The 22,212-nt window shown below is 47.4% G+C and overlaps 6 protein-coding genes across 11 annotated transcripts in view; 4 read left to right on the top strand and 2 right to left on the bottom strand.

Annotated features, from left to right (window-relative positions):
* The window catches only part of LOC126570188 (protein stunted), a 1,153-nt gene extending 422 nt beyond the window's left edge, over nucleotides 1–731 (top strand). The window contains exons 3-5 of one of the 3 annotated variants that reach the window (XM_050227774.1): nucleotides 1–93; nucleotides 441–481; nucleotides 642–731. The exon at nucleotides 1–93 is cut by the window's left edge and continues 38 nt beyond it. In XM_050227774.1, coding sequence (XP_050083731.1) covers nucleotides 1–93; nucleotides 441–451 — 104 coding nt within the window. In that variant the 3' untranslated portion in view covers nucleotides 452–481; nucleotides 642–731. Of the gene's footprint in view, nucleotides 102–440; nucleotides 482–641 lie in introns of those variants that run through there. The other 2 variants (XM_050227765.1, XM_050227783.1) reach the window with 2 other exon arrangements.
* Nucleotides 732–796: 65 nt separating this feature from the next.
* LOC126570153 (activating signal cointegrator 1 complex subunit 2) lies at nucleotides 797–7,606 on the bottom strand. 3 transcript variants are annotated; one of them, XM_050227716.1, is made up of 4 exons: nucleotides 7,174–7,606; nucleotides 2,828–2,985; nucleotides 2,350–2,737; nucleotides 797–2,275 (listed from the first exon to the last, which is right to left on the bottom strand). In XM_050227716.1, exons 2-4 carry the CDS (start codon nucleotides 2,938–2,940, stop codon nucleotides 806–808), a joined length of 1,971 nt encoding a protein of 656 aa, XP_050083673.1. In that variant the 5' UTR covers nucleotides 2,941–2,985; nucleotides 7,174–7,606; the 3' UTR covers nucleotides 797–805. The 3 variants fall into 3 exon arrangements, with proteins under 3 accessions (XP_050083673.1, XP_050083657.1, XP_050083666.1); XM_050227700.1 differs by lacking the exon at nucleotides 7,174–7,606 and adding an exon at nucleotides 3,202–3,605; XM_050227709.1 differs by lacking the exon at nucleotides 7,174–7,606 and adding an exon at nucleotides 3,048–3,071.
* LOC126570170 (late secretory pathway protein AVL9 homolog) lies at nucleotides 3,706–7,183 on the top strand. 2 transcript variants are annotated; one of them, XM_050227738.1, is made up of 7 exons: nucleotides 3,706–3,958; nucleotides 4,129–4,496; nucleotides 4,578–5,044; nucleotides 5,141–5,302; nucleotides 5,396–6,156; nucleotides 6,247–6,430; nucleotides 6,525–7,183. In XM_050227738.1, exons 2-7 carry the CDS (start codon nucleotides 4,431–4,433, stop codon nucleotides 6,889–6,891), a joined length of 2,007 nt encoding a protein of 668 aa, XP_050083695.1. In that variant the 5' UTR covers nucleotides 3,706–3,958; nucleotides 4,129–4,430; the 3' UTR covers nucleotides 6,892–7,183. The 2 variants fall into 2 exon arrangements, with proteins under 2 accessions (XP_050083695.1, XP_050083687.1); XM_050227730.1 differs by having other exon boundaries at nucleotides 4,092–4,496.
* Nucleotides 7,607–7,758: 152 nt separating the features above from the next.
* On the bottom strand, nucleotides 7,759–9,412 carry LOC126570183 (uncharacterized). Its single transcript, XM_050227751.1, has 3 exons — nucleotides 9,148–9,412; nucleotides 8,305–9,072; nucleotides 7,759–8,215 (listed from the first exon to the last, which is right to left on the bottom strand). Exons 1-3 carry the CDS (start codon nucleotides 9,288–9,290, stop codon nucleotides 8,107–8,109), a joined length of 1,020 nt encoding a protein of 339 aa, XP_050083708.1. The 5' UTR covers nucleotides 9,291–9,412; the 3' UTR covers nucleotides 7,759–8,106.
* A 462-nt stretch (nucleotides 9,413–9,874) lies between these two features.
* On the top strand, nucleotides 9,875–16,699 carry LOC126574031 (ras-related protein Rab-10). The gene is made up of 4 exons (XM_050233997.1): nucleotides 9,875–11,144; nucleotides 12,767–12,966; nucleotides 13,042–13,131; nucleotides 13,897–16,699. The coding sequence occupies exons 1-4, from the start codon at nucleotides 11,018–11,020 to the stop codon at nucleotides 14,092–14,094; spliced, it is 615 nt and encodes a 204-aa protein (XP_050089954.1). The 5' UTR covers nucleotides 9,875–11,017; the 3' UTR covers nucleotides 14,095–16,699.
* Nucleotides 16,700–17,880: 1,181 nt separating this feature from the next.
* On the top strand, nucleotides 17,881–19,664 carry LOC126573850 (uncharacterized). The gene is made up of 4 exons (XM_050233767.1): nucleotides 17,881–18,269; nucleotides 18,681–18,842; nucleotides 19,428–19,578; nucleotides 19,657–19,664. The coding sequence occupies exons 1-4, from the start codon at nucleotides 18,246–18,248 to the stop codon at nucleotides 19,662–19,664; spliced, it is 345 nt and encodes a 114-aa protein (XP_050089724.1). The 5' UTR covers nucleotides 17,881–18,245.
* The last annotated feature ends 2,548 nt before the right edge of the window (nucleotides 19,665–22,212 follow it).

The following is a 22,212-nucleotide window of genomic DNA, read 5'->3' as shown; positions in this document are numbered from 1 at the left end:
GGAAGGCGTTAAAGCCTGATCTAAGAGTTCAGGCTGCCCGGCGGGATGATTCGCACATCAAGTTTACGAAGTGGCAAGGTGGAAAGCCAGAGAGTAAGTAGAGGCCAAAGTGGGTATGAAGGTCTATTATATAAATAGAGAAAGATCCAGAGAACCGAGAAGGAAACAGGACAGGAGGAGGCTTTTGGCATTGGTGCATCGTTATTCTACATTGGATAATGCAGAGAATCATAGCCATGGCTTAAACATCCGGCCATAAATTCAGAACTTATCTCATTCTATTTTTATTTGACACGGATATTCTCGGATAGCAGTAGTTCTTGTATTGCATTTAAAAACAAAACAGAGGAATATATTCTTATGTACATGGTGCGGGTCATAATCGTATGATCTCTCCTATTCAAAACTAAAATCTGAATTATCCTGGAATCGTTTTACAGATGAAAAATGATATGTTCGTTCTTCCACTTAGTTGCCTATCGTAAGTGCGCGTTTTGGGCATTGCCCGGTTTGATTTGCGTGCCCCAACACTAATAATTTGAGTTTGTTAATGTTTGCTACTGACAGATTTGCATGGACAGCATTGTATTTTCCGTTTTTGTCAATCAAGTTAACACACCACTCTTGCTTTTGCTCCACAGAAATCGTCAACGAGTAAATCCCGAGAAACATCAACAAGGCACTAGTAACAACTAGTATCGTGAATAAATCTTGAATGATATAAATTCGAATTAACCGGTAACCTTTAATTAATTTAATTTAATTAATAATCCGAACATAAACCATACTGCCTGCCATTGAATCTTCAGGAAGGAACCATGCCGCGGCTCCTTTTAAACGTTGCTCCACGTTTTCTATTGTGGTTGCCTTGAGATGCCTTATGTTCATTCTTATTTTTTCTATTTTGCAACACTTTGGAATCTTGCCCTTGGCCTTTTGGATTGCCTCGAACGTCGGCAGCCTCTCTTGGTGCATGTGCTTTAACACCCTTGGAGTTGAGTCGCTCCTCGTATCGCTTTCTTGCTATTTCAGGGTTTTCACAAAAATCAAATCCAGCCCTTTTGTTTGGTTCCGACTCAGTTTCACTATCCTCGGTATCGGCTTCATCGTCATTGTCCGATTCTTCGATGACTAAATTTTTAGCCCCTTTAGCCAATTTTATGTGTCGGGATTCACTTTCGGCCATTGCCTCGAACGTATCATCATACTCATCGTCGTCCATATCAACTAGAGTACTGTACTGGCTGTAGACATGGCGCATTTCGTTCACGTGGCGTTTATCGTCCATGAGTTCTCTGAACGACTTTGGATTGCCAGGCATACCTTTGCCCTTCTTGATCGTTCCTTTTACATTGCTTTTGCTCATCACATCAAACTCGTCACCATCGTAGATGTTCAGTCTATCAATCCCAGTTTGCAGGTAAAACGAATCCAAGGGATCTTCCGGTACGATTTCACCATTTGTATCTTTCTTGGAGTCGTTAATGAGCTGTGTATCTTCATTGCCTTCTAATAAAACAGCTAATGCCTTCTCAACGCAGTCAAAGTGTTCAATTACTCCTCGTACATAATCTGGATCCAGATGCGGTAGAATATCCAGCACGTATTGTACACTACTTTGTACCTCATGAGCCTTCTCTGCTTCGTTTCTGCAGTTCTGTGTTTCATTTGAGTCTGATGTATGAATTGCTTTTTCCAGAGGCTGGCTGCGACGATTGTTCTTCTGGCCATTTCCTTCTTCGTCGGTAGAAGCCGTGTACGCGTTCCGGATGAAATCTAACTCAATTTTGTCCACCGAGCTGTACGCCTGCTCTAATATTTCAAAATCAACGTCTATTGGATACTGATTCTTGTAGTCATTTACAAACACATTATTTGCCAAGCACTCGGTTAAAATCCCCAGGAATTTGTCCGCCGAAAGAAGACTATTTTCAGGATCTTGTAGAATTTTATCCAAATGGACGTGGATGATCGATCGGAATGCATGGAGAAGCTCAATGCGCGAGTCATTGAGACGTGTTAAGTATTCCGAATTTTCATTCTCTGACTGGATGCAAGCATACAGAGCAACAACGACGTTTTCGTAAAAGTTGCTTATCGGATACTCCATGCTTACATCGCAGCACATATTCCGCATAACAGCAGATACCCCTACTAACGAGCCTAAGTTGTAACTGCAATCAAGAGCGTAGAGGACCAAATCTATCAAAACACTTTCTGACAAATTTTGATTACGTATTTCCGATTCGCAACGTGCTTGAATCGAAGCAAACACCTACAAAAAGAAGGGTAAAGATAAATAATTAATATGAATCACAGGGTCAGGCTACAGGCAACTATCATTCATACATTTATGAGATACTGGAGGCCCATTTTCAGGTCCACCTCATATTTTGGCTGCAATTTTACAATGGATTCCACGATCGATGATACCTTTTCATTACCGCGACCATAGATAAAAATAAAATCAAAGATAAGTGGCATTGACACCGTAAAATGGTCGTAAATCATGTTTGCAAACAACTGGCGATCCATCGAATCATGTCTGTTCTTCTGAGGCGTAGTTAAGCGGCAGATGATCTGGTAAACGGTCTTGTGAGCCAGCGAGTACAGTTTGGCTATCTCTTTGTTTTCCAAAGAGTTCAACTTGTACGTTAGATACATAGGTATTGCATTTTGCATAAACGATAATACACTTTCCATGGCCATCTCATTGTTCATGAAGGTATGCCAAAATCTGAAAGAACCATAAAGCACATAGTGTTTAGATGCATGACTAAATTCACATCATGATTGAAATACGGCGATGAAATGGAAACCAGCACACCTATCATGTTTCAGCAGCAATAACTCCCGCATGTCCTTAATGAACCATTTTGTTTCGCTGAGCCACATAGCATAAGATAGCTGCCCCTCGACTGGGCTTTGAAATGTCGGCATGCTGGTATATTTGGTGAAGTATCGAACATCATCCTCAGTCGGAACCTATCGGAATGAAAGGACATTGTTTAGTCATACATCGACGTTTTGTAACCGATCCGTGCCACCAATTCCATCCGTTTGCATTCTGTTTTGCCTTTTTTAAGGCGTACGCTGCATTGTTCCTACTGTAAATTTAGGCAGACCGTGATGCAATATACCACCGTATGGATGAAATTTAAGATGACTGGGTTGTCCGGCGAGCGTTACTCCCCATTTTACCTTTCCCTTTTGCTGCATCATCTTGAAAGAACCGCACAGCCACCGATATGGATTTGATAATATGTTGTCCTATGCTTTCACTGGCAGAATATGTGGCAAAAATACCACGAAAAATGATTACCGACACGGTAGCACACGCAAAGTGTATCAAGGAAACTGCGGTTAATGTAAAGGACGGAACTTTTAACCAAAACCATGGAATAACATCGGAGAAACAGCGAAAAATCCGAGATAAGGCAATTACAATTTCTAGGTGGTGAACATTTCTAGCGAAGATAATAAGCGAATAACCCCGTTGACACAGAACATTTTCTCCTGTTAAGGCTCCTGTTAAGCCTGAACAGGAGCCTTAAGAGTGTTTCTACACTGCGCTAAAATTTTCAATTTCGCAGCGCAATTGTCGGCAAAAGTCAAACTTTATATGGAGTTTTTGACGTTTGTCGACCATTGCGCACTCGCAGCGCGAATTTTGGCTGTGTGTAGAAACACTCTAACAGGAGAAAATGTTCTGTGTCAACAGGGGTGCACACGGAATTTCTTCCGGGAATGAAAGAATTTTTTAGAATAATGAAAAATTTAAACATTTGGGATGATGTTTTGGTTTGGTTTGGAGCTCGAATATGTTGCGGATTCACTGCTCGAATGTTGCTGACCTATGTTTATGCGGCCAGTTTCCGCGATCCAGCAGCTTTTAAACGCTGTTTTTCCGCAGATTTTCCATAGTTTGGTTAGTAATTGGTGTCCTTATCATTTAGGGGTGAGTTGTACTGATGGCTTCACCTGCTTCCTTAATGCACTTTGGATTTTGTTCTGCATGTTCTGCGCTGTTTCCTTAATACGCTTTGGTGGCGCTTATGTTTTCGCAAATTTATCGCTTCACTGATCATCAGCTGGCGCCGTGAAACGATGCATTGCTCTGTGTTGCAGCAATCGCGTTTTCTCCTGTGTAGAACCAAGTAGGCGGCACCAAAAAAAAGGACTCTCAGTGGTATCCGGCAGCAAGCAGCGGGTATTCGGTATTCGCGGATTCGCAGCAGCCTACGAAACGGGACTGGACGACTCATCATTTCCTGGTGCTGAATCCTTTTTATGCGGCAGACTGAGTAGTTGGCGGACGAACGGAACGGAACGGAACGGAAACAGACTGGAAAAGCTGCTGGATAGATTGGGCGGTTAGTCGATCAGCAATCGATTCTTTGACCGGTGGCAAGGGGACTCGGTGTGTCGGCATGGAGCTCAAGAAACCGGTGTTGAACATTGTGGTCGTTGGCTTTCATCACAAGAAAGGCTGTCAGGTAAAAGGGGTGGCGGTCCGCGCTCACCGCTAACCATATGACCAGAGACCAGAGAACACCCACGTTTGCTCTTTGTTTCAGGTGGAGTTTTCCTACCCACCGCTGGTGCCGGGAACCGAGGGCAAGAACGAATGCCCATCCGGCTGGAAGTATCTGCCCACGCTTGCACTGCCGGACGGCTCACACAACTTCAACTCCGACACCGTGTGCTTCAACCTGCCCAGCCTAACCGAGCCACAGCAATCGGTGTTCGGCATCTCCTGCTACCGCCAAATCGCGATCGAGGACGTGAAGAATCGTACCGCCGATCTGACGCGCAGCACCGTACAGAAATCGGTGTGCGCACTATTGTCGGTTCCCATCTATGGCTACGTCGAGGTGAAACTGTCGCTGATTGCGCGTGCTTACTTTGAGCAGGGCGACTTCGCCACCACCGAGCTGCTGGAGAAGGCGTACGAGCAGCTGAACGCTTGTCTCGAGCCGCAGGACATCATTGGCCCGTCGCGCCTACTCTTCGTCGGTATGCCGTTGCGGGATTTGCTGCTCAAGTAAGCGCTCCACCGGCCCGGTATTCGCCGGCTGTCGTCTAGCATAGGCTAGTAGAGGGTAACCGCTAACCGAGCGGCCGCTTCCTTTTTCCCCAGGTGGAAACACAAGATGCTAATACTGTTCAAGCTGCAGCTGCTGCAGAAACGTGTGCTTTACTTTGGCTCGCCGGTACATCCAACGTGCTCACTGATACTGAGCGTTGTCTCGCTGCATCCAGAGCTGATTAGTAAAGGCTTTCAGCAGGTAGCCTGTGTCAAGTAGGTTAAACCACCGTTCTGGGCCATCTGGAATGGGTATGACACAGATGGTTCAAATGTTTCGGTTTTTATCGCTTCCTTTCCCACCATTAGAACAATATCAGAGGAACCGCCAATCAACGCACCCACTACCGGTCAACCACTATCACCCACCAATCAAGAGCATAGCGCACAGGAGGCGGCCAGTAATGTGCATAAAGAAACGGTCGCCAATCAAGAACAGTCGGATGCAGTTGCCTGTGAGGTGACAGCGCAGACGAAACGCGACGAGTGCGGTGACTCTTCCGCCGCCGCAGTCATCGGTGGCAGCAATCCCGAAAACCTCACTCACTCCGAAGACCAATCATCCCTGTCCGACTCGTCATCGTCGTCGTTCGTTGTGGGCGACCAGGACGTGCCGAAGAAACGCCGCTCGTCGGCAGAGCTGGTGCGCGATGCGAGCATGTACCAAATCGCGCCCAACTTCGAGAGTCTGTGTGCAATCGAGCCAGGTTCGTGGGGAGCCCCGCTCCGGCTCTTCGGTGATGGCAACCTCTGCCTACCGTACCTTTCGCTGCCCTATTTGGATCTGCTGACGGACCCGGCCGTCCACAGCTACACGATCGGCACGTCCAATGTGCTGTTTCAGCACAAGCGCCAGCTGGCAAACGTGCTGGTCGACGTCGAGGGCGGCATCATCGAGATGCTCGATCTCGAAACCAAGCGGCAACTGCACCTTACCACCGAGGACCTGCGCTTCATCGACTATGTCGTGCGCAACGCGCAAACGCCCCGCGAGGACGCGGAAGGCAGTGAGTGTTGGATACGCAATCAGCTGTACGGTTACACGGTGGCACTTCTCAAAACCTCCCTCGGTAGGCACCTTCGCCCTGGCTACGTTCGACTCGTATGCGTATGTTTATGCTAAAGCGATTTCCTTCATTGCCTGCTACACATCTTTGCAGAAGAAGGCACGAAGCAGGACAATTTCAACGCACACTTCATGACTGCGTTCAAAGCGACGCACTGCTACAAAGACTGGCTCAAGCGGACCGGCGAGGGCAGTATACCGGCGTTTGACGACCTACTCGGCGGTCACCCGTTCGCAGGATCTCTCTCGGTTGCAGATATGAAGCTGAAAATTGCACAGTAAGTGTGGCAAACGCAAGCAAGCAACCACGTCACCGCCACCGCCACCGATGATGTTCGTGCAATCACCATTTTACATTCTTACGGTTTCCAGAACGATGCAGAACAGCGATGGAGGTCGCAAGCTGAATCAAGCTGTTACCAGCACCAGCCGCGTCGTCGGTACAGCCATCACCACCGCGAAGGGTGCCTTTTCCAGCTGGTGGAACACCCTTACAACGCCTGTCCCGGCTCAAAGCCCATCCGTCTCACCGCAACAGGAGGTGACCGAGTGGAAGGTGGAATCGCAGGGCCCTGAAGTGAGGCCACATACCGAAACGATCGGCGCTGCCAGCATCGAACACGATATCAGCCAGCAGCAGGGCGCGGCTGTCACCAACGCTGTGATCGAAATAGGAAGGGAGGCAGAGCTGTTAAACCGAATTCAGCTTACCACCACGGAAGATGCTCAACCGGCGTAAAGCACGAATGCCCCGGATGCTCTAGTTTGCATGCGGGATTGACGAGGGAACGACTAGTCACAGATAGGCGGTGTACGTGGTCTACGAAATCTAAAGTATGTCGTTCACAACTCCCTCATCAACCGACAGAAAAGAAAGGGCAGGGACACCTGTACGATCTCACTGTACGGTTTGCTAGGTGAAAATCTCATCCACGTCTAGCTCGGCCAGGGACTTTGTGTCGGCGATGGCGCGTGTACAACAAGTGTATGCCACTCGGTTATATTATTTGCAATATGTTACCAAAACCAAGCATCCCTTCTTTTTTTTTGTTTCATACACCACATTGGATCGCTTAGTCTGTCTAATTTAAAACAAAACGAGAAGAAAAATCAACAGCCTTACGACTAGTGAGGCTTAGTGTAAGAGGCCAAGTGCTTGCTTTAAAGCGTATCGGTTACAAGTGCGCGTCATTGTGCATTTTGCGATTCCTTATCTTATCCCCCAGCTCTCTTGAGAGTGAGACGCTCGACTCGTTGCTCACAGATCCCACACCCACTCCTGCCGGTTTGGTTCTGCCTCGCAAATTGTATAAGAACACGACACGACCAGCGAATTCGACATTCCATTGCACGATGCTGAGCTATCCAATACATAAATGAGTTAATCTCGGCCGTTGTTCCAGCTAGCGTGCATTATGAAAAGGAAATACAGGAGGGATATTGTCGGTCAAACATCTATAACTTGTACGGGGCATAACATAATGTGTAATGTATTAATGTAAGGCTTTTTTCACCAATGTTCCCGAGGATACCTCTAGCTATGAATACAATAGGTCAGTGCATTTTCATGCTACGTACAATAAACACTCGAAACCAACAGCACACCTGTGGGATTATCATTTGCTTATATTCACACTATTCAGTCTATAATTGTACATCTGAATTACCTACATAATTACAATACAACATTGATTTAATAATAATCATTTGTGGTGCATCACAAGCAATCATCGGCATACTGGCTTGATGAATGATGAAAATATTATATGAATGATGAATTTTTTTTACAAAAACACTCAATTAAAACGAGTCTACGAGTCTGCATACGAATGCAAGAGACGAAAGAATAGGCCCAAGGCTCAAAGTCTTTAAAATAAAACGTATAAAAAAAAGTATCTAGGATCGGTAATTATGGCCGAATGGAACATCAGGCACCGAGACAGGTAGGTAAAACTCATGCTGGGGCAAAGTGTTGCCCCTGATAGACCTGCTGGTACATTTTATCCTTCGGCTCCTGTGCACTATTCGCCTCGAGCAACTCTCCATCGAGGATTTCCTTGAACCTACGGGGAAAGACCGGTAATGGAAACGAACAGAAGAGATGAATTTTTGGGCCAGATGAGTCCAACGGACCGGCGCCCGTAGTACTTACCCATTCACCGATTCACCGTTGATAAAGTTAACGATGCTCAGCGTCGTCCCCTCCAGGATCGTACCGTTCGACGAGTGGGACTGGGAGTCGATGAAATTCAAGTACTCTTCCTCCTTGATTTCGCCCAGCTTCTGCTGCATGCTCTGCACGGTCAGCTGGTTCTCCTGCAGCAGCCGTTCGTACTCCTCCGAAATGTCACGAAACTCGCGCACCTCGTAGCGATTCTTGGCGGTGAGCTGCTTTTCGTAGTTGTGCAGGTTGCACAGGCTGGTCCGCTCGAGCCACTGGTGCATCCGTTCCAGCATCAGCGCATCCGGCAATGGATTGCGCTCGTCCGCCTGGTTCCCCATCACGCCCCGCAGGCTGTGCACGAGCAGGGCCATGTGCTGGTCCAGCCCGTCCACAAACATCGTTAGCGCGGACTCGTTGATCTCGGAAAACCCGACCATACACAGTAGCCCGCAGGCGGCCTTCCGCAGGGCCTGCAGGACGACGGCTCGCGACAGCTGTACGTGGTTTTTCGGTTCGCCCCGCGTGAACGGGGTACTCGTGTACGGCACGAACCAGAACGGTCTCGTCACGCGCTCGTTGCGCGTCAGGTCGGCCACGTTGCTGGCGGGAAAGTGTACCGTCGGCATCAGCTGGCACGGGTTCAGGATGTACCCGCACCCGGACTTGGTCGAGTAGGTGTCGATCAGCGTCTGGATCATCTCCGTTTGCTTCATCACCTCCACCGTTTGCGTAACGAGTGAGTTCTTCAGTGGCAACCTGGAAGGGACAGAATCGGTGTTGCATTAGCCATGGCCATGACCATGGATGTGGATTTGCCGTTTGTACACATACCGCTTGGCTTTGGTAATGGTGTAGGGTAGTTTGATTTGTTGAAATTGTACCATCTTACTGATCGGCAGCAGGATACCATTGCTCTGCACCTCTTTCTTCCGTTCGGCGTCTTCATGTTTCAGCGCACCCCAGCGTTTCGTCATTGCATTCGACAATAAGTCCTTGGAATGCCGCTCTCCTTATTGCGGGCAGCCAACTACAGCCAACACCAGCGCCTGCTTGGTTTCCCTGTTGTAAACACTGAAATATGTTGACGGTAAAACAACAGATGATATCAGTAAAGCGGCCCATAGACGATCAACTTTATTTGTCAATGTTTCGGATGCAAGAATTGCGTCGAACTGTCATTTTATTTTTATTGCTCATATGTGGGCATAAATTGGCCTAGTCCTTAATGTTTCATCAATCAGGGCCACAGACGCATCGTGTTCGTTAATGTGACCCACAGGCGACGCCATTATTCAGCCTCATCAATATATTTTCAGCTGGCTGAAAATCTTCAACTTTTTTGACACAAGCTTCAAATAGCCCACACACGATAAATATATTGGTGTCAATCGACTTGCATGCAAGAGTTGACAAATAAAGTTGATCGTCTATGGGCCGCTTAAGGCGCAGCATAAAAGCATCATCATTTACGAGAGACAGAGACAGATGGAGAGAGGGCGTGCGAGGCGATGACTGACACTAGCTGTCAAACCGCACACACCCCGAACACATGCACAAACATACACGCCGTACGGGATTCGCAGTCGTTTCGTAGTGTAACGCATCATCAGAAATCATCGGCAGCAGATTAAGGTGCACTGAGAAAGAGAAGTAGCAGATCCAGGAAGCACCCAGCAGTGCAAATCACGCTCCGTAGTTAGGCTGCTCCAGCGCAACAGCCCCGTTACACCGGACCAAAAGGGAGGAGAACCCAGCATAATTATAGTCCACATTCTGCCAGACCAGCCGCAAGCAGGTGGAAGCGGTTTCGAGCGACAACACCCCTGTTACAGCCCTGCCTTTGGATGCACAAAGTGTGTTCTGTCACGGGGTGAATCATCGAGCGGGCCAACCAGCCAGCCAGCCAGCCAGTTCTGCGAGCTGCTTTTTCTCACGTTGGCCACGCCAACCGGATCGGTATCCGAGCACCGTCGCACTCCTAGGTGTCCCCCTCCCCCCCGTTTTCGCACAAGGTGCCCTCGTCGTCGATCGTCGATCTATCGCTTCCGCGCGCGCGCGTGTGTGTGTATAACCCACACCTGGCACGACGTCGCATTACTTGCCAGAACCCCGGAACAGGACGACGGAGGTAGGAGAACCCCGGGCAGTGCCGCGCTTTTGAATCTTCCTGCGACCACCCTTGTCATCAAGCCCTTCCTGTAGTGTCCGTGTACGCGTGTGTAAGCCTGTGTTAGTTTGTGCCCTTGTGCACATTGGTGCAGTCACGCGCGCGCGTGTGTGTATGTGTGTGTGGGTGTGTGTGTATCAACTGTAGCGTATCCTTGTGCCCCCGGGTAATAGATCTCGCACTGATCAACGTGTAAACCGGTGCCGTTTTTGTGTGTGCTTTTGAGGTCCTTGCTTGGAAAGCAAGCGTGTCCTCCTGTGTCCGTGCCGCCTGCCAGGACAGGCAGATCAACACACGTACACCCCGTGCAGTACGTACCTGCTCCAGCATCTGCCGACTCATCCTAGGCTAACAATCAACCCCCCCGGGTACGGAGGCAAGCTAGCAACATCGAGACAGCCCCGCCAGGCAGGACCGGCACTAGTGTACCAGCAATTCCCCCAAAAACTTATCGAGCGAAACCTGCTGCTGGGCCGAACCGAGCACCGATCAACCTTCAAACCCTAGTCGTTCCGCGTGCCGACACACACAGTAATGGCGAAGAAGACGTACGACCTGTTGTTTAAGCTGTTGCTGATAGGTGATTCTGGTGTCGGCAAAACCTGCATCCTGTTCCGCTTCTCCGACGATGCCTTCACCTCGACGTTCATCTCCACCATCGGTACGAATCTTTGCGCGGGGTGGGCCCCTCCCCCCCGTGCTCACACTTTAGTTTATTTTCTATTTTCAGCAAAATTCCCTCCTTCCTCCTTGGACTCTACACAAATCCATGTCTGGCTTAGATTCTGGAAGTGGAAAGCGCACCACAAACCAACAGCAACGAAATCCACGAATCAGCGGCCAGTTCGCATACACCATCCGATCGCTCCTGGTTGCTTAAGCTAAGCACCCCACAAAAGCCCAACTGGAGTGGAGCATATGCTGTTGTTTTTTTTTTCTTTTCTTTTTGCCTCCGCAACCCTTTCCTCGTCGACGTAGGTCGGGGTTCGGGTGTTGTTGGGCCGGTGGCAGCGCAGCGTGAACCGTTGCTCCACTTCATTTATTGCTCCTCCACAAACACATGTCGGCTAACCCGGCTCACAGCACGATTTTTATTGGCCAGAGGCCACGGGGCTCGAAAGTCAGTCAGTCGCACGGTCTCTGACACGCACACCCCTCCCCCCCGGGGGACCATCGAACTCCCATATTTCGGGGATGATGAGTCATCGTGTTGGCGAATACGAAGGACGATGGCACAACCATGGGCTCCATCAATATGGCTCCAAAACGGCAACGGTTACCGACCGCGTAACATCTATCAAAAGGGGTAGCCTGTAGTTGGATGAATATGCAGCGCGATGGTTCGAGGTGCGGCTCTCAGGGAGTGCTTAGCTGATTAGATAATTTTCGCCAATTGCTTTCCCCGCTGCCACGTCACCCCTGTGGGACACTATGGGTATCCGATGACTTCTGCATCGTATCCTATTCGACCGGTGCGTTCGGCTCATCGGCGCGGGCATGCATCGGCGCAACCATTAGCCTATTTATCGCTGGTTGTTGCCAAACCCGCAAGGACACCACGTGGAGGAAGAGCGCGAGCAACGCGTCAGAGATTGTTGTACATTCGGTGATAACGAGCGGATTACACCGTAAGTGTACCGGCTAATCCCTTACCCTCTTTGTCATCCCTTATCGAAACTCACGGTCGGTTCGGTTGGTTTCGTGAAATTCCAAGAAGCTCGATGACTACCAGAACGAATGAGTTTCCTTTCCTTTTGTAGTCATCATTTACCATTCCTGGCGCATATATTGATCCGGTTGCTGCTACCTGATGTAGCGAACTGGGGCTCGCACTCGCCCGTTCGCTATCCTTCCATTATCGCGGAAGAAGGTATTAATTACTGTTCAATTAGCACGTCTCGGTGGCATCGGCATGGTTATCGATGTTGCAGACAGCCGTGTGTGCCTTGAACCCAGCTTCTCTTTCTCCCTCTGCTCCTCTTCGGGCAAAGTCCGTCAATCACGCCACAAGAACATCATAGCCCAGAAGAACGCTTTTCGATCGTCACGAACACGGCGAGATGCAGCAGCGTTAATCAATCAATCACCGAGCGATCGGTCGTCGAACGTATCATGATGGGATGACGAGAAGTGTAGAGGAAATTTGAACGCATCTGTGTTTGCGCGTGGCCAGTTGGCCAATGACAGCCTTTTTTGTTTGCCGATTGATTTGTCACGCAGGCTTGGACCGATTGTAGCGTTTTACTAATCATAGTTTTTCTCCTACGCCTCAATGGGTTACAGGAATCGATTTTAAAATAAAAACGATCGAGCTGCGCGGTAAGAAGATCAAGCTGCAGATCTGGGATACGGCCGGCCAGGAGCGGTTTCATACCATCACCACCTCGTACTATCGTGGCGCGATGGGCATCATGCTGGTGTACGACATCACGAACGAGAAAAGCTTCGACAACATCGTCAAATGGTTACGAAATATAGACGAGGTAAGCATCAGACTGCCTTCGATTCGATTCGGTGTGGGTCCCATTCGCTCATTCGCTTTCCTTTGTCTGTTGCAGCATGCTAACGAGGACGTGGAGAAGATGATACTCGGGAACAAGTGCGATATGGCCGATAAGCGCGCAGTGCGCAAGGAGCGGGGCGAAAATGTAGGTAGCCCAGACATTCTTCTAACTCGTTGTTCATTACAGAAATACACGCGTTCAACGGCGAGCTCGTCAAGAAGAAGTGCCGAGTAGCGGCTGCTATTTCAGTGGTTGCCGATGAACTGAACAATGCTGCGATGTATTTGAACGGTACTCTCATATACGAGAGGCAAAAAAAAAGTCATCTATTGCTCGACCGCACGACAATACGCAGTGTCTCGCGGGTTAAAGAGATAGACCTCAAAAAAATCTCCCTGATAGTATATGCCATCGGATCGTTGATTCCGTAATGATCTACATACATACGCGAACCGATCCAATCTTCTCCCATAATCGCTTGCTAGGCATCCCGCTCTGTTAATCACAGCGGTTTTTGTTTTGGTTTACATTCCAATTCCGATTATACTAGCCTTTATCACCGGGGTCGCAGTAATTCAAAACCGTCATCAATCACGCTCTCGAAATCTCGAATAGAAAACTTGATTACCGTTGTTCTGCGATTCTGTTTTTTTTTATGCAAGCTGCAAGTGAACCTACATACGGCTACTGCTCTTCATGTAGAAGAATTGTGTATATTTCATGCGAATGAGTGCTCATTGCTTTGTGTTTGTTTCAAATCTCTGCCGGGTTTCGTTTTAAAACGTTTTGGTATCTTTCAAAACCGAAAATCCATAAAACCAATGCCTCAAGTGATGACAAAGGCCAATATTGCAAGATTTTAACGATTGTTTTCTGTTTTTCTAACTCGTTTTTTATGCTGATTTACAGATTGCCCGCGAGCACGACATACGCTTTATGGAAACCTCAGCGAAAGCGAATACCAATATCGAACTGGCGTTCCGCGAACTCGCCGAAGCGATCCTGGACAAGACGGCCGGCAAGGAGACAACCGACAATCCGGACCGAGTGGTAGTGAATCGGGGCACGGGTGAGCGGCCGCCCGCCTACAAAGCGTGCTGCGCGTAGTGTGCTGCCTGCGACAGTCAACAGTTCGGGGTTTACAACCATCTGTGGTCGTAGTGCTTCGGGTTGGGTCAGTGTTTGGGCGTATGCCGCCCCGTCGTTGTCACCGTTGACACACCACCGCGGACCCCTGTCGCTATCGCATCCGCTGCCCGGCAACAATTTGCTGGTTGCGAGATTGGGTTCACTAGATTAATTTTAAGTTTCCAAGTTCGGCTTTTGGCACATGTGGTTCGCCGAGGTGGTGCTGTGAACATGCACCCTACTGCTCTACTCATTCTCTACCACGCCCTCCTTAATTCTATCAGCGATTCATTTACACTTTTGTTAGTTTTATGGTCGCTCCATTTTTCTGGTCTGTTTTTTATTTTGTTTGTGTGTAACATAACCTTTGTCAGAGACTGGCTCCTTTTGGTCCAGAACTTTTCAATATTTCCCACCGCCTCCAATGTCCAAAGACAGTGTTAATGCATTTTTAAACAGAGAAGGTTCTGGTGGTTTTTAATCAATTCCTTATTTTCGTAGAAGAGATAATCTTTTACGCATCGCAGAAGATGCCCATTTCACGAGGTTCTTTTCGAAGCCGATGTGTCAGCATTTGTATACGTACGATCACCACTTAGCGAATTCCACGTTTAAAAATTAAAAAACGCAAAAGCAAAAACACGGCTTAACGCAAATCATCTGGTGGACGCTGCCAGATGTTGCGAAATTCGAAGCATAAAGTGGAATCTAGCGCTCGAAAATCGCGACACAGATTTCAGTGTACTGGCAAACCGTAACGGAGCCGAATATATTAGGCAAGCAAACGGATCTTCTGCTTTACGTTCACACTTTTCCCCATACCCTGCATTGTACGGGGGTCGTTTACATGCATGAAAAGGACGCGGCGAAACCTTAAGCTGTAAGTTGTAAATGGTGTATTCTTATTATTTTATTTTTTATCTATTGACGCATTGGTGCATACTCATGTATGCATGTGTATACATTTGTTTTTTAAAGAACATAGCAAACACGATACAAATCTAAAAACATTTTATTGCGCATGGGTTCGGCTAGGTACGGATACTGATAGTAAGCTTTTAATGTACGCCCAAACTATGTGTTTTTGTAAACAAACCTTTGCGGACTAATAGCTTAGCAGCGTACTAGACAAATGTTAAATAATGCATTATCTATCACCGTATAGACGATCGGTTAAGGCGATCACAGCCAGTGATTTGACCGAGAGGGATCCCTACTACCTGCGGCGGAGGCCAATCGTTTTATTTTAAAACTGAAAACACGCGAATAGCAGAAGTATGTTTATTATGTTAGCAAAAATTTACTAAATTGTAGTGCTTCTGGTATGGCTTTGTGTGCTCTCACACAGGATAGTGAAACAAAAGAAAAGGGAAAAGTAAACCAAACAAAGAGATTGCTTGAGACGGTTGTTATACATTACGATTGAGATTTGGGTTCGACAGCGTGGTGTCACCGTAGTTGTCGCTTCTGTTTGTTTTTTTTTAAGATAACGTTCTATACATGCCTTTTTTGTTTTCCATGGTATTCAACACGTCTACGTAAATGTGAATCAAGATTTACTAACTGAATGTACGACATAACTTACCATATGCATGGTTCTATTGGTTACAGAGCAATAGACCGTTACTATTGTTGACAGAGCAGAGAATGGGACAGTACATAATGAATGGGATGTAGCAAGACAGGAGCAAACTTTCTTTGCGATAAAACACATACAAATGATGTGATTAGTTTATTCTCCTCCCAAATATTTACCATTTCACGCCTCGCGTTTGCAAAGCAAAACAATTGGTAACCATCACATCCACGTAGCAGAATAATCGGTACCCATCACATCCACGTACATCTATCGTCCATCATACAGTGATCGACGTCGCTTTGTTTTCCAAAGCCGTATGAATGTTGATCCCTACACCTGGGCAAACGAACTTGCGAGAACATTTGATTCGAAGGCAAACCATTTAAAAACGAAGAGACGAAAGTTGCGTAAACGGTCGAAGAATGCAGGAGTATAGCTACTCCATGAAATAGAGTCTGTTGTTCGGGCTTGAATATCTGTAAGGAGCGTCAAAACAAAATTAATTTAAACTCGGTAGGAGTTATGATGCAATTATTTTTTTTTTTCTAACTCAGTTGTTTGTTGAAGCATATCGAATGGACAAACGGTGGAATCTTGTGGCGAAGCGACAGAAATCAATCAAATCGGATGAGACCAAGCGTATGTCAGAGCATGTGGTGTAGGTTCGATTTACCATACAGCATTTGACGAGGGTAAGCACAGGGAAGCCAATGTGAACCTGCCTGCCGCATGACGACCCGTAAAGTACACGATATGACATTGTTCGTTTCGCTGGGATTGAGAAAAAAATGAAGGTGGCAGACCTCACAATTTATCCAATGGGGCTTCGTCCGACGGGAACTGGAATAAGTTATAGCAGTAAGGGTAGCCGGTACGAAGCGGGATAATGATTGAGCAATGCGGCGGTGCACAGACTTACTTGATGTTGTTAAGTAACATATTATTGCATGATTTATGACATTGAAAAGCTGAACTAATAAATAGACACAAATGTACTGAAATCAATCGTAGATGAATGGTTCGGTAAGGATCTACCTATCTTCAACGCATTTGTGTACACTCTTGCCGTGAGCAGCACTGGCGAAATCCTTATAATAGCAACCGGGATTCGTCAGCTAGGGGCTGTGTTGGTGTTGCCATTACAGATCATTAGTCGTATCGTATGATTCGTTACCAAGCGGTTTTATATGATGATACTGCGGTATAAAGAATATTGAAGAAACTTTTATCAAAGCTATGCATTGCTAGTTATTAAAATTCGACCTTATTTAGCTCGGCTCTTTTTAGGATAGCGTAAATAGAAAATCACTTTTCAAATGTATGTTAGCAATATAAATAGTAAATCAGTATTTTCTAAGAAACAGTAAAGAATGACGCATCCTTCAGTGCTGTCCTTTGCAAAGGTATATGATGCAGCTGTGGCCAAACACAAATTCAAAGGAGTTGTAGAGCGATCGGAGTGCGTTCTCGATTGTTGCATTCTGCAACCCACTGATAAGTCGGTGGATTCTTAAGATAATAACTACAAGGACGAGAGTTCGCTGGATTCTGAAGCGCCGCAGCAACGGACTTTTTCGAAGGTCCTGCGTTTGAAATACGAGTGGTTTAAACCACGGTTCTAACGCTACGTTTTCCCATGGGGATTTTTTGCTTAATCCTTATCTCTGTTATTTTTCCAACACTTCCAAAAAATTATAATCAAAATTTTAATGTTGTAATTCACCCCCGCGTTCCCGCCCCTTCGTAATATAGCTTCATTTACGCTGTTAAACTGCGTGGCCCTAAGAAAACATAGAACTGCGAGCAGCACACCCGCTCGACGTCCTGCCAAACATCGAGCGAGAGGATCCAGGAGTCGATGTTCGTGGCGCACTCGCCAAAACTCGCCGTGTAGAGTTTCGCTGTTCGGCACGCAATCGCACCCAAGTAAGCGGCGGCGCCCGAAAACGGCAAAAAGGTTGCACGGAATCCTAGCGCGGTTAAAAATAGATTAATTGTGTGTTTCGTGATAGAGATTTGTGTGTTGTTTCAACGGCAGCGTGCACGGTAAGTAGGGCCTATACATTATTTCGGGCATTATAGTTGTACGAAGAAAAAAGAAAAACCCGGCGCACAGCATGGCCCGAAGGTGCGCGAACCTTGCAAGATGGCCGACCGGCTAGCATACCATAGATTAGTGTGCATAACATATTTTCCCCTTCTTCCTTCGTACCGCGTGTTTGCGGCCATTTTTCGCCATTTTTCCGGTATTTTCTTGGCAACTTCTTTTTCCCTTTGCGTTCGCGTCCGTGCGTGCCTGTGTCCTGTGCCTCGGTGTGTGTGTGTGTGTTGGTGCCTATTTGTGGGAATATGTGCGCCGTGTGACCGGCTGGTCGCGACCACGCATATCGCACCGCCAAACGCCAATCGCTAAACGCCGGGTGCGCGCACGACGATCTCTTCCGACTTCCGACCTTTACCCGGGCGGCATTCCCTGCCCTTCCATCCTTCTCGGACGCAGAGAGAATACCAGCAATCGCCACTCCACTCCACTCCACTGTAGGCATCTCTAATGGGTCACCGGCGAAAGCGAAACGTATGTATTATGCGCGTGACGGAGCAGGTTGCTGCGATCGCTTCGATTGCTTCGATTGCTCCGGCACCGGTATCCTTCCGTCGCCTGGCTTTTCCGTATCACGCTCGCTGTTAACGCTTTGCGCTGTGCTGTGCTGTTGTGTGTGTGTGTGTCCTCTAACCAAAATTTGTAACATTCAACATTCACTCTCGCACATCGCATATTCACCGCACTTTTTCTATTTCTCTAGCTTTTTTTTCACCATGCGCATGAATCCCCCGGTATTCTTTTTCTCTCTCCCTCTTTGCTTAACCCGTTGTAACGCATACCATGGTCATTATTTAAATAGATTCACCAATTTCCAATACACTGTTGCTAATATGTTCTTGTTCTACCCCCTTCCCCCCACTCCTCCCACCGATTACACGGTAGAACCACAATCCACCAAGCAATCAACAGCAGCAGCAGCAGCAGCAGCAGCAACAAGTAGAGAATCAGACAGACAGCAGACAAGAAAACAAGCAGCTTACGATGGCGGATAACAGCGGATGTCGCCGTACACATTGTACGGAGGACGATGCTCTGGATGAGCTGGTAAGTCTCGGTTACTTCACATCTTCCGCTGCTCTTTGATCCCCCTCACTTCCTGATGGATCCTTTTGGATGGATGGATTCTTTGTTTCGATTGCATTCTGAGCACTTGGGTGCACTTGGTGCTTTATTCCGTGGCTTTGTGGGATTAGAATTTGGGACGCTCGCGTGACACTGCTCACCCTTACCCCGATCGCAGTGAGATCACTTCGAGCTCCGCAGCTGCTTCCGCTGATTAGAGCAGCAGTTCCGGCATGGCACGAACCACCGATCATGACACGGTTCCGATCGTAAAAGAGACACTTTTACAGCTTTACACGCCCCCCTCCCCCCCTCCAACAGACCTCCTGGTGCCACCAAAAAAAAAAGCATCTAATATTGGCATCTATTTGTTCCACGGTTTTTATTGTTGTTGATATGCTGTTGAGGGTTGAGGGGTCGTTGAATGGATTAATTACGATCGTATCGTAGTGTCGTGGTCCCCCGTATGAACACGCGGTCTGCTGCTGCAAACACACTGCGCTTGTTTTATTGTTTTTTTTTTCTTCCTTTCTTTTAAATTTAAAACACATTTTTCCTTTCCCACAGCAAGATACACAGCCACTGATCCGAGCAGATAATCGAACGCACCTAGCTCGAACCCTGTTTTTTATTTATCTTCGCGCGCTTTTCCCGGTTCTGCGCACACATCACATCCCCACACACCACTACACGCCCGGAGCTGGTTCTGTCGGTGTTTGTAGGAAAATGGGATTGCGCTGTTGGTGATTTACTCTTCTTACTCCTTCCCCCGCCCCCCCCCCCCCCCCCCCCGCAGGGTTCTAGCAAGTCCGCAATTCTATTCCTGCATGGTTCAGCTACGTGTTCCGGTTTTAGTGTTTATTTTTGTTGTTTGTTTTTAAAGGTGCATCGTGGGCTTGGCGAGTGAGCAGAAATGTAGTACCGGGTTTGGCGTTAGATTACCTTAGTAGGTCGAAGTTTCGCGCTGTTATGTGTTTTAGTAACATTTTACACTGACAGTAAACTTACTATTTAACTAGTGCTATTTAAATCTTTCGCCTTTGTGTTTGGTTACGGCCCGAAATCGCTTTTGGAAACCATGAGACGCGGGGGCACGGACGATTTCGTTCGACATTTCAACCCATATCTTTGTTAAATGAATTTTAACGAGCCCCGAGAACATTTTTCTTATTCAAAGATACCTACAAAGTGCACAATTATTCCTCTGCAAACAAAAAAAATGAAATGTTGTGAGCAGCGTCCGCGTTTTCAGCAGCATCCGAGCTCTGGCAACCCGCCACATTTCGGCCACATTTTTTGTCACATCTCCGCTTCTTGCAAGGACAATATTCATGGTCCTTTTTTATCATTATCTTTACATGCAGGGGTGACACTCGTTTTCATATCTTGCCGAGCGTGTCTGATTCCGTCGATTGCACTTCTCCACCGTCGTTTATTATCGCTCGAGTGCGTACAGTCCGTCCGTTTTCCTCGGTTTTTATGTTTCAACATGCGACAACATGTGGCGACAAACGTAGCATTAGCGCAAAGTTAACAGAACTTGTTCGATAGCAAAATTTCTGGCGGCACCACATTAATGTGGTTATTTTTGTTCAAAAGGTACATCCTTTAACGACTTTCAGTCAAACTTTCATGTCATTTGGTTCACTGGAAACAATGTTATTGCACTTAAAGTGATAGTATGTTTTCGGTGGTCGGTACAAGCCATCTGAATGGCCAAAATGTTAGCGTAACGTTTTCCTTGCATTAGCAAATGAAGTGTGCCAAAATAGGTAAGAGTCACATGGTACCAAATAAAGTGATTACGGGACATCACAGGATAGACCATCATCACCACACAATTGTTGCATCAATTCGGTAAACGTTTTACCGAGTTTAAAGGCATAACTTGATATTACTGTCACTTTAAATGCAATAACTTTGCTTTCAGTGGACCGAATGACATGAAGTTTTGACTGCAAGTCGTTAAAGGATGTACCTTTCAAACAAAAATAACCACATTACATTGTGTCGCCGCCAGAAATTGAGAAACAGTCCTGTTTACTTTGCGACAGACCGGGTACGAATCGTTTGATGGTCCTGTGCACGAATATTCTCGACAAATGCAGATGCGCTAGCTTGATTCCTATCTGATATTTGAGGAGGCTTTGATCGTAAATTGTTTGTTACATGAATTTATTTCAATTTTTTTTTTGTAAAATAAAACCCAAATTCAGATCACTCTTTCAATTAAGTAAACACGTTCCGTTTCCACGTGGCACACTGCACCAACGGTACATGATGGCGTGTCGATGGTACGGAAATGGATCTCTTGACACTCCTCCCCCCTTTCTCCCCCCCCCTTGTCGCTTGAATGCATGTGCATGCGTGCAGTACCGATTTCCGATTCCGATCGCTGCAATGCTGCGTAAAGCAGCGCACCATTAAGATTAATTGCATCTTGCTGGGGAAGCTGTTGCATCGCAGTGTTTGAGGGATGATGTGCTACCGGCCTCCGCTGTCTCTCCAGTGTGGCGCTGCTTATTTGTGTTGCTTGTCAGTGAGCCTCACCCTCGCTCCCTGCTCGCACTCTAAATTTGTCCCGAAAGAATCGAGTTCGGGGTCCGGTCCGGGCTCGCATAACCTTCTCACCTCCCCTTACGCCCTCTGGGGGGGGGGGGGGGGGGGGGGCGCGCACGCGGTTTGATAAATAAAGAAAATGTCTCGAGAAGAAAGCAACCTCTCGGGCCCGCCGGCCAACACACGTGGCCAAACATGGTGCGCAAGGCGGCAAGAAGAAGAGGAAGAGGTAGTTGGTTTTGTAAAACATCGATCTCTTCTTGTCCCATCGGTGATCACTCTATTCCAGTCGACTCTGCCAGCCCGCGCGAATCAATACGTTCGGCGCAAACAGGCAGACCAACACAAAGGAAAGGGGAGCACGCACCGAGCAGGGGAAGAACCCGGGGTGTCGGGCAGTTTGTGACTGAAGGAAGAAGATATCACGTTCACGTTCACGCTACGTCACGCACGATTGATTGATTGACAACCAGCACTACCAGCTGGGGCTCTCTCTCTCTCTCTCTCCTCTCTCCCTTTTGCGCCTGTGGCTGAGCCGGTATTTCCTGCAGCAAACTTCCGGGAAGTGGCTCATAGTGGATGTCTGTCTCGTGACATCGTAGAAGCAAGAAGTGGGATGTCGTGTCACCGAACACACCCTTACCACAGATGCTACTGCATCGTCTACGGGATGATGCAGATGACGGAGAATCGTCTTTATGGCTTAGCGCCGATCGGTAGCGGCGCCAAAAAGCATTCTGTACCCCATTCTGGTGTGTCAAGCGTGTCAGAGCGCGTGGATTATTTGCCTTAC

This window comes from Anopheles aquasalis, chromosome X (assembly GCF_943734665.1).
Source record: "Anopheles aquasalis chromosome X, idAnoAquaMG_Q_19, whole genome shotgun sequence".
NCBI lineage: Eukaryota > Metazoa > Arthropoda > Insecta > Diptera > Culicidae > Anopheles > Anopheles aquasalis.
Note: the sequence above shows the minus strand (reverse complement) of the source record. Positions and strands in the feature narration are given on the sequence as shown.